The following is a 13,997-nucleotide window of genomic DNA, read 5'->3' on the forward strand; positions in this document are numbered from 1 at the left end:
GTTCTCTTTCTGGAGACTGTTTTCTCTTCTACCAGGAAATCTGCTAGATTGTTGCTCACAAAAATACTTTATCTTAACAAGTGAGTAGTCCGCCCCTCCTCGCTGTTCAGTAACTTCAGTGTTCTTTTCCCTCCTCAGCACTGCAGTGACAACACACATCCTTGCCAGTCAGACATGAATATTGAAGGAGCCTGGAAGAGAGGCTACACGGGGAAGAACATCGTGGTGACTATCCTTGATGATGGCATTGAGAGAACCCACCCTGATCTGATGCAAAACTATGTGAGTGAGGGCTGTGGCTGGAGTCTTCCCTCCTTGGAAGCAGGCCTCCTGACAGGATTATCATAAAGGGCGAGGGCTGCGGAAGAAGGTAGCAACAGATACAATAGGCTCTGTGTTTGTTCTTACAAAAGGTGAGCTCTTGGCATCTAGGAAGCACAAGATAACGGTTTCCACTTTCCAGTGCCCTTGATGCTCTGACCTTCAAAAAAAGAGCAGTAAAGTAGCCAAAATCCTGCCACCAACACTGTGTATTACCAACAAAGACTCTTCTTCACAGTTCAGCCAGCCAGCCAGGCAACACTTGCTTTTGTGGAAAAGAGGAGACTCAGAACTTTCGTCCATTTATTTTTCTGGTAACTCTTTATCGCTAGTTCTTTTCTAAAGGGCAGTGGCGGGCGTCAGCTGCTTCCTTAAGAAGGAACTGTAGATTGACTTAGTTCTGCCTGGAGTAAGACTTGTGGCTGACCTCACCCAGCACCCAAGCCCATTCAGATCACATGTGCCTCTTGGCAGGAAATAATTTGAAAGCTTAAAAAGAACTTCAATTTAGTCTCCAGGCTTAGGTGAAGAAATTGAAAGCTGAAGACCAAATATGAATTATCTGGGGTCAGATTTGAGATTAGAACTCCTTGTCCTCCAGCAGGAATGTGTGTCTTGTCACATGCAAGGGGGGTCTTTCTGGGAGCTGTTGCTCCTTGCTGCAGATGACTGAACTGCATTAAGTAAGCATGGATTCTCATCATGACGGAAGTCTTCACCCCTTTGAGGTTTCCCTCATAAAAGCACATTCTCTAGAATTACATGTACAGTTAGCAACCCCGTTATTATCTCAGTCTTCATATTAGAGCTGACAAAAAAAAAAAAAAACATTGGATAAGATGTCAAACAAAAGATGGGCCTTAGACGTAGTTTGTTTTATGTCAAAACAGGATAAAAATCAAACTTATTGGGCCTTTGTTACATATAAGTAAAATTGGAGTCACTCAGAAATCCTTCATGCTCTTAATAGCAACTGGGCTACAGAGTGCCCAGAAGCTTACCACTTTTACATGCACTATGTATTTTGTTTAATTTCCCCAGACATTTCAAATTTTGTTTACTGAGGTTATTTTCTGGAGCACCAGCATTTGACAGAGACAAGAAACCAAGATAAAGCTGACTCTGAAATTAGAATAAAGCACAGGGGACTTAATCACTTGGGCCATGTACAGTGATATGTGTCTGAACAATGGCAGGCACCCAGTGAAGTTTTTTGTGCCTTAGAGATTTTTCACAATGGTTTTTTAAAACTATTTTTGTTTATTTATTGGGGAGAGGGAGACAGAGAAAATGGGCATGTCAGGGCCTCCAGCCACTACAAACGAACTCCAGAGGCACGCACCCCCTTGTGCACCTGCTTACGTGGGTCCTGGTGAATTGAACCTGGGTCCTTTGGCTTTGCAGGCAAGTGCCTTAACTGCTAAGCCATCCCTCCAGCCCCACAATGGCAAATAAGACCAACTCTATTGGATCATTGGAGGTCCTATTTCCTCATTTTGAAATTTTAGCTTGGGAAAAAATCTTGCCCACTGTTTTGCCATGAGTAACAGTAAAAGTCTGAATTGTAGGTTCTTTTATAGCCTAGACAATGCCTGAAACCAGAATGATAGTCTACTACAAAACCTAAGAAAACTGATAGAACAAAAATAGAAAGTTAGCTGGGCATGGTGGCACACACCTTTAATCCCAGCACTTGGGAGGCAGAGGTAGGATGATCACCATGAGTTCTAGGCCACCGTGAGACTACACAGTATGTTCCAGGTCAGTAGAGTGAGACCCTACTCAAAACAACAACAACAAAAATATATAATGTTGATTTTAAGTGGCTTGTCAATTACATGTGAACATTTTTTTCTTCTAAAATCTTTAAAATAGGATAAAGACAATCTGGAAAATAAAATTGCTGCATGTGTGTATCTAAGGAATACTTAATAAAACATGTAGTGATTAAAGACATCTTTGAAGGATAAACATTTAATGAACTTGGTCACACCAGGTATGAAGAGGAAAGTGTGGTCATAATTGTTAGATGTCCCTTTCATCTATGTACATTACTTCGTCACCGCAAAGGAAAAACAAAATAGAGCACTGATTATTATTGAACCAGCAGCAATCCCTCCCTCAGGCTTCCTGACACCAGAGAACCATGAGCGTATCAAGTTAACCTAATTACTCTCTTGCAGAAATGTGTTTAAGAATACATGAGCTTGTGGGTCAATGGCTAATTAATGTCTCTTTTCTCTCTCCTCTGTGGCCCCATAGGACGCTCTGGCAAGTTGTGATGTGAATGGGAATGACTTGGACCCAATGCCTCGTTATGATGCAAGCAATGAGAACAAGTAAGGATCAGATGAGAGGTGGCTGACTGCAAGCTGTCTTCTCCTCATGCTGATGGAGGGATTTTCTATTTTTTATTTATTTCGGTCATTGCTTTTCAAGGCAGGGTCTCACTCTAGCCCAGTCTGACCTAGAATTCACTTTGTAGTATAAGGGTAGCCTTGAACTCACAATGATCCTCCTACCTCTGCCGGCTGAGTGCTCGGATTAAAGATGCGTGCCACCATGCCCACCTGGATTTTCTTTAAGAATCTTGGTAGCAAATAATCCTTAATTTACAGCAAGCTAAACAAGTGTCATCCTACTGAAGTTTATGAATAAGGGGATGGGGTGGTCCCCATAGGAAAAATTGGCTACAGAGAAACTCCTGGAGAATGGCTCAGTATTTCCAAATCTTGACAGAAGATCTGATGTCAGGAGATAATTGGCCCCACCCATTTGTTCAGAGACGTGGGTGCTGGTGGGTGAAGCAAAACAAAGTACCTCTGCCAAGCAAGACTTCCCTGACTGTTACATTCTGCAGACTTGATTCCAGCCAGCCAGAGCCTTTCTTGTGTTCTTCCTCTGCTGCCTGCTCTCTGTGAGTGACCGAGTGCTCTTGAGCACACAGGAAACAGTGAGAAGAAGTATAGTCATTTATGGGCTCATTATCTTTCCCAGCCCCCTCTCCAATCCAGGGTGTTGCAAGAGTGCACAGGAAACATTGAAAGATTTTTTTCCCATTATTTGTGAGTGGCATCATCTTTCCTAGCCCCTCCCCAGTCAAGAGGCACAGTTTCACTCTCCAGTTAGCACAGTGGTTCTCAGAGAATATAAATGAAAATGTACATCCACTTGATGACACAGAATATTGAAATTCTTCAGGGAGTAAGTGGCAGTGGTTTTTTGGTTTTTTTTTTTTGGTTTTTTTTTTTTCCTATTTGAAATGATCTCGATTCTTTAAGAGTAGGGGATACTCCTGATCCTTACATCATATTAATTAACCTTTTTCCTCATTTTATTTCAAATCTCTCCCAAGATAATGACGTGATTTAGATACTGTCATGAGAATTTGCTTTACATATTATAGGTTAGGATCACAGCACTTAGAAAGAGAACCATTTTGACAATTTATGATGTGCTGCTTTCAGTCTGCTCGCTTTCTTTAGGGTAATATTTTTGAGTAATGATAAATCTACGCGTTTAGATACTCCTAGACAATTATTTTTACCAGCTATAAAGAAGTTTCAACAATTAGCTATAGAAATAAGCTACTTATTAATTTGAGCAACCAAATGAATATGACAGGTCAGATTCTGTGGCAAAAGCATTAATTAATAAGCAAATTAATATACATACAGACTTTTTCAGAACTTCCATACAAAAACTGAGGGGGACTAAGTTCACCTGGATAGTTTCCTTTCAAACTTGACTTCTTGGTCTAGATTGTAATTTTGTGTGAATTTCACACTGGGTGTTAGAGTTGCAGGCAATGTGAGCTGATATTTTCTAACCTAATTACAAGCTAGCATAAAACACTGGCAACTGGAATCCTTTGATACTTTAAAATGCACTACTGGTATGTGCATATGGGGGTCAGAGGGAATATGGGAAATCTCTGCTTTCCTTTAAAATTTGCTGTGAATCTAAAACTTCTAAAAATAGTGTTTGAAACAAAAACAAGACTCCTGATAAATTTCAGTCCTCAGTTTGTTCTGATATAATGCAACATATGCATTCCTAAAAATAATAGCACTTGGCAGAATACTAGTACACCAAGCAATAACAAAAGTTGAAGTTTAATAGTCAAAAATATCATTGAGCACACACAGTAGGGAACTAATAAAATGGTTGCCTAGTTTTATGTATGTTAAATAGTTCAGTCATAAAAAGTGCAATAAAGGTGATTCTTTGCCTTGGAAGAAAACCTGAAGGGTGCTTATTTTCTTTACAAACATTCACACCTATTCCCACTCACATGCCTGCATGCAAGAGAGGAAAAAAAAAGAGAAAAACATTAAAACCAAAGGTATAGAGCAGAATGGAAAGGAAAAATACAAATCAGACAGAAGAGAATAGAAAAGGGAGGTGACTCCAGGGCCTCCTTCTTGGGTAGGTGACAACTCGCCCGTGCCTTACTGTGACTTGAGAGGAGGCTGGCCTGAGAGCAAGGGAGGCTGCATGTGTGCCATCGAGCCCCCAAGGGGGCAGCTCTGTGTCCTGTAGGGCTGAGTTCATCTGGAGCATTTCTTGGATTCATCTCAAGTTTCTAGGACAAAACTGAACCACAACCCAAATGCAATTTTCACTCATGCTCAGAATATTCCCTAATCTATCAATCATGTTGGAGGAGTTTTTTCAAAACAAGTAAAGTGGACTGAATCATATCCATTCACTACACTCATTACATCAGTGTTTATGGAGAGAAAAAAAGATGAGGATAATCTATAAGAAAGTCTAGATGATAGTAATGTCCAGTGTCCTTGTGCAGAAGATGCAGCCACTGTGAATAGGAACCAAAAACCTTTGTGTTGATCTGAGCAGCTAGTTGTTTCTGAACCTACTTGGGGTGGGGTTTTTTCATTCAAACCTGTCTTGATGACAGGTACCAAGGACATGTGTGAGTCAGCGCTGCTTCCAGTATGTCTAATGTGCTATAAACGTGATTCTTTGAATATTGGCTTTGATGGCTTTCTGCAGGTGATTCCTTTAAAACTGTGTTCTTGAATATTATAATAAAATAATGTATATTGTTAATGAGTTGAAATGTGAGAATTCCTTTTAAACTGGTCCACTCCCCAGGTCCTTTGTTCAAGAATCGCTGTAGGTTGGTCCCTTGATGTGCCCTAGTGTAGTCCAGTTTAGCCATTCCAGCGCTTCCAGTGGTTTCTTGCCACAGGATGGCTTGAATATCTGAATATCCTGGCATTGCTCCATATGCGTTTGCAGTCTGACAACAAAATACAGAACTTTTGGAGATTCCATACCTGCTTTCTCTCCATCTGCTTTGTGGAAGTCTTTGTTATCAGGTGTCTCTTTAGCTTTTCTTTGTAGCGCAATAGTATATATCTCGGCATTTACAATTGAAATATCTGGGTTCACTAAGCCACACTGTCAGGTATAATTCATGCCGTCATCTTTAACTGTGAATTCTTGAGTAGAAGACCCTGTTTTGATGATAGTCTCTCCTCATTAGGAATAAGAGCGGAATCTACAGCCACACCACCCTGAATATGCCCCACCTTGTCTGATCTTGGAAGCCAAGAAGGGTCAGGCCTGGTTAGTACTTGGATGGGAGAAATAAGAATGAACTTACAGTTGAGGTTAGATGTCTTTCAATCCCAGCTCTTTGAAATTAGCTCTGTGATCTTTGACTCTAAATACTTTGAATTTAAATACTTTACTTACAGACTAGAGAGTTGGATTAACACTTAAGGCACTTGCCTGTGAAACCTAAGGTCCCAGGTTCCATTCTCAGAATGGAATACAATAAAGCCACTTGTACAAGGTGGCACATGTATCTGGAGTTCATTTACAGTGGCTAGCAGTCCTAATGATCCCATTCTCTCTCTCTCTCTTTTTCTGTCCCCCCTCTCACTCTCTCAGATCAGTAACTAAATAAATAAAAATACCAAGCTGCCTACATTCTATGTGCTTGATAACTATAGCCATTATTATGTGAACTATTCATATTTCTAATTCTTTTGTTAAAATATTGATTTTTATATTTATTTATATTTTTACATAGGTTATAATCTTATATTCCTAGTCCTCTGGTTCTCCTTTCCCAGAGGGCCATCCTTAGTGGGGTTATTGGTGTTCACTCTGGAGTAATTAGGGCCTCTGACAGACCAAGGGGTTGGAGGCTGTGCCTCAGGATATTTCTACCACCTTGTGGCTCTTACAGTCTTCCTCCATCCTCTTCCACAAGAATCCCTGAGCCTTGGTAGGTGTGTTAGCAGGTTGTTTTAGTGTTGAGTTCTCTGTAGCCTCTGCATTTCTGACAAGATGCACTTCAGGGTTCATCACAGTTGCTGTTTCCCTAGAGGCCATTGTCAGGCCAGCATTGGGAACTGCTTCCTCTGCAGTTTTTTCTGGCCCCTGGTAAATGAGGTAGACGTGACACATCTCGTGGTGAGCAGTCAGCTGTCTTCTCTTGTCTTATTGATGGATCGTAGCTCTCCCCAGTATTCTCTGTCATCTCCTTTCTCCCCCTATGCTCCAGCCTGGCTCCTAATCCACTGTCTTGACTGGAAATTAACAGTTATCTCTATGGTGTGTGCAAACATTTCAAATCTAAGTGTAGTAAGTCTTTCTCTCTGGGGGGAGAGTTGAGATAGATGTTGCTTCTTTTTGAAGTATGGGAGGCATGCCTCCTACAGCCCATAGTCCTTGTGCAGAATGGGTGCTTGAGTGGGATGTAGGATTGGGAAGAATTTCTTATCAGAAATGTCAGAAAAGGGAAGTTGAAGCACAGACTATGCCATGCTGCCTCAATTAGATGATCGGTTCACTAGTCTTAGGTGAATATTTGGAATTCTCCCATGCTTGGTGGGTGCATCTATTCATTCAGCTACAAAAAGCTTGAGAGCTTGCTTCATGAGTAGCTTTGTACTGTGACTTTATGATGACTAAATTAACATGGATTGCTACTGGGCTGAAGTGGGAGATGACTTAGTAAGTCACCCAGGGCTAGCAAGTTTTCAGTCTTAATAGAAAAATATATCCTCAAAATCTCTTACAAATTCTCTCATTTGGACATGCAAAACTATAATTAATGCCAAAGCTTTGAAGGGAAGGAAATCCCCTCAGAAGGACAAAGTTATGAAATTTGTTTTCTCATCACTTTTTCACGTTCCCAGATGATGATATGTCAGATCTAAGCTACTGAGACTAGAAAGGTAACATAATGAGAGGTGACCACCAAAACCTGGCGTCTGATTCATTTATACCTTCGTTCCTATAAACTTGCATTGTGTGGGCCTAAAACAATGTCTTCTTACAAATGAAAGTATCCTAGTGTTTCGTACCACAACTCCTATTTCCAGTAAATGCATCATTGATGTCTGAGTTAGACCAGTCCTGCCCAGGGTTGCTTCCGGTTGAATGTTTACTCTGCTTAAGCCACAGCAAACTATTTGATAGGAGATGAGAATGGTGCATTTCATTTTGGATAGGTGGTGTGTGGTCTTAGAATCTAATTGCTTTACAAAATAAACCAACCCATAGGTTAAAGATTCATTTTCTAAAACGAATGGATTTTTCATTTTCTTTCTTATCTCCATTTGTGAGGATGATTTAACCAAGGCAGCTGGAAATACATTTGCTCTGGTTTTTAAATCTTTCACACATCATTTCTGGTTTTAAGAACGGATGCCATGTTACACAGAACTCTGTCCTTTTTCTCATTCTTGCTTGACCCTCTTCAAGACATAGTGTTCCAGATCAAAGGAAATGTAGGCAGCCAGAGTTTCTGTTTACAAAGGCGGTATATATATGAATTTAATACTAGAGTAGAAATCCCACATTGGAAGATCTGTGGCTTTAGAAGGCATAAGCCCTATTTCTTCCTTTAAAGGATTTGATCAAACATGCTGTACAAGGACTATGGACGTTATATGTGAATGTGAAAAGCCCAAAAATATTTTCCATAAATGCGTATTTGTTAAGCCTCTTGTAAATGTTTATTTATAGTCCATTTTACATGAATTGATTTGATAATTTCAGATTAAGCAACTATTAGGCAGTTTATATATTTAGAGGAAAATTTCAAGCTTGATGATGATACTTGTTTTTGGTAGCCTACTTTCTTTTTCTTTGTCTAGCCTATTAAGCGATAAGACAGCTCCTCAATGTCTGCCTCCTTCACCCTGGTGCTGATTATCAGTATCAGCATGGAAGCAGGACTCTTGCCCATCTCCTCAATTCCTCTGTGGTTTCAACTGGGGCTTGGATGAAGTGTGAGATGCAACTTATCTCCTTGGGTCTCTCTACCTTCTGACAAGGAAGAACAGATTTGCCAATGGAGTGAAGTCAGCATAGTTTAAATGGGATAAGCATTGTTAATTTAGGGAGAATTTTGTGTATATAACCATAACCCCTCTTTTAGCCAAAGGCTAGTGAAAGCTTGACACTGGAGAGCGTAATCTTTATCTCCATAGGATTCTGATCTGGTTCCCAATTCCAGATAATGAGTTTCTTTACACTGAGCAGATCTCGTAGCCAATCAGAAAGCTATTAGTTACCCACTGAGGCTTTGTGCCACTATTGCCCTAGTATGTACAGCCTGCCAAGGTGTTTGCTTCTGAGCAGCTTAGACCCCTGCTTGCTCACACCATTGCTGGCCACTTCCCTCCACCCCTCATGTAGCACTTTCCAGCACTAGACGGGCTAACTGACTGGGGACTGGCTCTGTTCTAGATTCTAGCCATGTCTGTCCATGTTTTGTGTCGCAGCATATGGTGTCTTCAGCAATGGGATCCTACCTTTTGCCCCAGTTGGGTAATCAAGTGTTTTGACAGAAACCTGTCTTGTTTTGGGGACCTTGTGTGTTTCTCCAATAAACAGCTCACTATGGGTAGCAACTGAGTTCTACTACTGAGAGTTACAGGACACACACACACACACACACACACACACACACACACACACACACACAAAACTTTTTGTCAGCTTAGGCTTTATCCACCCTCTCCAGGGCCCTTCTATTCAGGTGTTCCCCCCTTACTCCTGTTGGGGGTTATATCTTTTAGCCTATCTCCAAGGATAAAGGTTTTTATGGTAACCCATTCATTTTGGATTTAGTTTTGTGGTTATTTTTTTCCCACCCTCCCCTTTTCATCCTCTCAAGCCCTTCTATCCTGATTGTCTGAGCCTTGAGTTGCCTTTCAGGTATGACAGCAACTTGCGCAGGTCCAGGACAGGAGCCACAAATAAGTGATACCATGTGGTGTTTGTCTTTCTGTGACCTGGTGAGTTTGCTGAGTATGATCTGTTCCAAATCTGTCCATTTTTTTTCTACAAATGTATTGTTTTTCTTCCTGCTGAGTAGAAATCCACTGTATAAATGTACCACAACTTTGTCATCCATTCATCCATTGATGGGCACCTGGGTTGATTCCAGTTCATACCTCTAATGAATTGAGCAGCAATAAACATGGTTGAGCAAATATCTCTGTAGTGAAGCATAGTGCATTTAGGACAAATGCCCAGTAAGGTAATAGCTGGGTCTGTTGGTAGTTACATATTCATCCTTTTTAGGAATCTCCAAATTGATTTCCATAATGGTTGTACAAGTTTACATTCCTACCAACATTGGATGAGGGTTCCTCTTTCCTCACATCCTCGTCAACATTTATTGTCATTTGATTTTTTAGTGTTTGTCAACCTTCCTGGAGTAAGGTAGAATCTCATAGTTGTTTTAATTTGCAAGGGATGTTGAACATTTAAATCATATCCTACCTTTTTGCAAGTGGTCTCACATGGGAGGATGTAAGGTAGACCAGAAGCCAGGTACTCTATACTTTCTCTCAGTAGACGTGTTAGTCTTCAAGGTCCAACACATCTCTCCATTCAATTCTTCCTTTCCCACAGCTCTCAAAAGTTTCATATACAATCTTTCACCCATCTGCATGGGCTGTTGTGTCATTGTTCCTTCTTTCTTACCTATATCCCTCTAAGTCTCTTTAATAGCTTCCCTGTTTGGTCTCAGCCCTACCTCCTGCCTGAGCAATCTTTGTGAACCGAAGTAGGAACACCAAAATCCTTTTGTGTCTGGACGTACATAAAAATACAGTAACCCCAGTTCTCCCTCATTGTTACCTCTTCTCTGCTTTGGGTTTCCTCCTCCTTCTGCCTCATTCCTCAGTCCTCCAGAACTTGTGGAGTCCCCTGAAAATGCCATCACTGGCTCCTGAAGTGTTCTGTGTTCCTCATGTCACTTGCCTACAATGCCCCCTCACCCTTCTTGAACTGAGCTGGTCCCTCTGGAAAAATTTCAGTTGCACCTGTGAACTTGCCATTTCTTTTATAAAGTGTTTCCTACTCTAGGTGGGTGACACTTAGCAATTAAGAGAGGATGGCATGAGAAGATATGGAGATAATTTTGATTATTTTGGGATATAAAATGACCAAATAAAATTTGGTCTTTCTTAGAATAATTATGAGTCTTGGCTTTGATTGGCTTGCCTAGGTGAAATAGCCAAATGTGCATACCCCAGGTGAAGCAGCAGCTGGAAGGTGTGTTTATGCTCTCCTTCTCTCCTGCTTGGTTCTCTGGCATTAGATGTATTCCTGAAGATCTTAATTCCTTTCAGTGATGCTAATGGAGGTCTCCTAGAAACTGCTTCTTCTGGGTATAGTAAACGCATCAGTAACCAGCATACTACAGGATCCCCTACTGGTTACCCCAGCCTTGCCTACATCTGTATGTGTCACTCCACTAAACTCAGTATTGTAAAGGATATTGTCCTGGGAGAGACCAAGACTGACCCTGTTGTGTTTGTTCTTTATTTAGCTTGCTACCTTTGGTGGGGGGAGAGAAAATGGTGAAATACCTCTGAGAATAAAAACTAATTAAATTAATTAGTTGCCTACATAGCTGTTTATTTTTTAAATAAAAGCTTAATACAGAAAATGGTTGTCTAACCTCAAGTTTCTGTGTGGCTGTTACCTGACATATAAATCTTTATTTAAAATGCATTAATTATTTGAGAGCTTATAGTCATGATAATGCCACCTTCAGACTCCTTTGTTCTGTTCTGTCAATTTTAGTTTTCTCCTCCAGGATTTGGGGACTTAGTCTCTTGGGCTCCAGGTAAGAGTTCTCATAAAGAGTCTGATTGATGCTATAGGTGAAAGTGAAATTTGGGTATAATTTATGCAAACATCATGCACTGTTATCATGAATAATTGATAGTTGCTTGAATTTAAATTTCTTATTTAAAAAACAAACTCACAAGTTCCTAGTGCTCTAAAGCAGATGGAAATTGCAGTAAGGGAAAAAGATAAGTATCCTTTTTAAATAATGAATTAAGCATTGGAGCAGGCTTTCCAGACAGGTGTATTTATTTATCTTTCTCTTTTAATCATCTCCTCCAACCTCTCCCCATGGATACTTATATTTTCTGTTGTTTTCTTAAATCTACAAATATTTAAAATTTATAGAGTATGAAGACCTTGAGAGGTCAGTGTAGCAGTGTCTTGTTGCTGTTCTTACCATGCATTAGCAAAGGCACCCAGGGACCCTCTGAGCTGGCCAGCAGTGGAAGCTCTTGTGAAGGCCGAACAAGAAATTAAGTTGAGGAAAAAAACTTGTTTTATTTATTTACTCCCTATATGCCTAGCAGAACCAAGAGCCCAATGAAAAACTAATAAAACCTCAAGCTTTTTAGACTGTTTATTTTGATATTATTGAGCTATTATTTTATATTCTGGTTGCCTTTTCATTCATATCAAATGTCTTCTATGTTAAAACGCTAAAGTTTGTATTTTGTCCTTATAAGCTTGGAGAGATGCCATGATTTTTATGTATAGTAAGTAATTCTGCCTATTACAATAGAAGCCTCGTTTGTGTGTGTGTGTGTGTGTGTGTGTGTGTGTGTGTGTGTATCTGTCAATAGTAGGTATGTATTTAACTAGAATAATCCTTTAGGAAAATGTGGAAGGGTATAAAGTATGCCATTTATCAGATAAATACATAGTTAATTAGTTCACAGAAGGCAGGTCACCAAAGCAGCAGTTTGATATAGAGCACACAATGCCTTGTTTGTAGAAAAGGCCTGGATATCAGCCCTAGCCTATTGTCCATTATGCCTTTGACCTTGGAGAAGCATTCTTTTCAGAACTTCCCTTGCTACATCAGTATCTCAGTTTTCCTGTTTCACTTAAACTATAAAATCTTATATTCCTGTGGGGTTTCTGTTTGGTTACAATGTAAGCATAAAACAATACAATTAGCACATCTGCATGAAGTCTCATTCACTACTCAGAACTCACATTCAGAAAGTCCAGAGAGGTTAAGCAATCTGGCTTTGAATCAGAAACAATCATCATTCATTTTAGTAAATGGTTATATAAATCTGGCCCCACAGTGGTATATATTAAGTGAGAATAAATGAAAGAAACCCAAATAAGGCCATAATGTCATTATTCAGAGCTTGTTGCAGCAAGGAGGTAGCTACTGTCACTTGCAGACATGCAAAGGCTGACAGCATGGCCCTGGGAAAGCTCTATAGTTGAAGGAAGGGATGGAAGAAGGGACAAGTGCAGAGGGAGGGAGGGAGGGAGAAGTGTGTTCAGGTTTAGTCTGATTGATGTTAGCATGATGAAAGCTACAGCTTGGGTTTCTCTGTTCTCAAAAAAATTCCTGTAAGTATAGACCAACAATTTTTGAAAATTAAACTTAATGAGTATCAACTGGCCATAGCATGATAAAATGTTTTTGAAAACTACATGAAAATGCCACATGTATGCATGTCATTACTATTATTAAGGTGGTCATAAGTATGTACTAAGGTAAAATTTTAGTCTGACTCTCAGAAGCAAGTCAGTCTGTGCTCACATTTCTGTTTGGGGATGTGAACTCTGAAATTGGAAACACATAAGGTAAAAGTCACTTACCCAATGTTTTTGTATTTGAGTGAAGAGCTATGTGAATGTTCTAGAAGTGGGCTGAGAATGAAAGAAAGATTCTCTATAGAAGTCTGAGCCCAAGGAGAGCCTGAGAATAAGAAGATTTCCCTTATCATAGACAGAATTGACTTCTTTAAAATTTATTTGTTTGTTTGTTTGTTTATTTGAGAGAGTTGGGGGAGAGAATAGGTGTGCCAGGGCCTCTAGCCATTGTAAACTAACTCCAGACACATGTGCCACCTTGTGCATCTGTCTTATGTAGGTACTGGGGAATTGAACTTGGGTCCTTAGACTTTGCAGGCAAGTGCGTTAACTGCTAAGCCATCTCTCCAGCCCAGGAATAAGTATTAAAGATATGATCAACTTTGAGGATTTCTGAAACACGTGATTCCCTGTAAATAACCTAAGATAGCTCCAAGAAATTGAAAAGCACAATAGACCACTTGGGATTTTCCTTCAGGTACTCCTGAATTCTTCCTCGCTGTCCTCCCAAGCTGCCATCACATGAATTTTGGAAGAGTTATCTTTGTTATAGGAGTTTACCTCTTTTGCTTTTGGAAACCCATACATCATCCGCATATAAAAATTCCATATGCTAGTAGATGCATTTGAATTTGCATAAATAACAGCAAAAAAATGCCTTGTGGTGACATCCTTGGCTGAGATTAGCTGACTTCCATAACTTTTGTGCCCCGGCCAGCGGGGAGTTGAACAAGGACTCGGGGAGA

General features: G+C 40.1%; 1 protein-coding gene across 3 annotated transcripts in view; it reads left to right on the top strand.

The window, feature by feature from the left end:
* Positions 1-13,997, top strand: part of Pcsk5 (proprotein convertase subtilisin/kexin type 5) — a 496,681-nt gene that overhangs the window by 134,167 nt on the left and 348,517 nt on the right. For all 3 annotated transcript variants that reach the window (XM_045145561.1, XM_045145571.1, XM_045145581.1), the window contains exons 4-5: positions 139-282; positions 2,584-2,660. In XM_045145561.1, coding sequence (XP_045001496.1) covers positions 139-282; positions 2,584-2,660 — 221 coding nt within the window. The remainder of the gene's footprint in view (positions 1-138; positions 283-2,583; positions 2,661-13,997) is intronic.

Source organism: Jaculus jaculus, chromosome 1 (assembly GCF_020740685.1).
Source record: "Jaculus jaculus isolate mJacJac1 chromosome 1, mJacJac1.mat.Y.cur, whole genome shotgun sequence".
Taxonomy (NCBI): Eukaryota; Metazoa; Chordata; class Mammalia; order Rodentia; family Dipodidae; genus Jaculus; species Jaculus jaculus.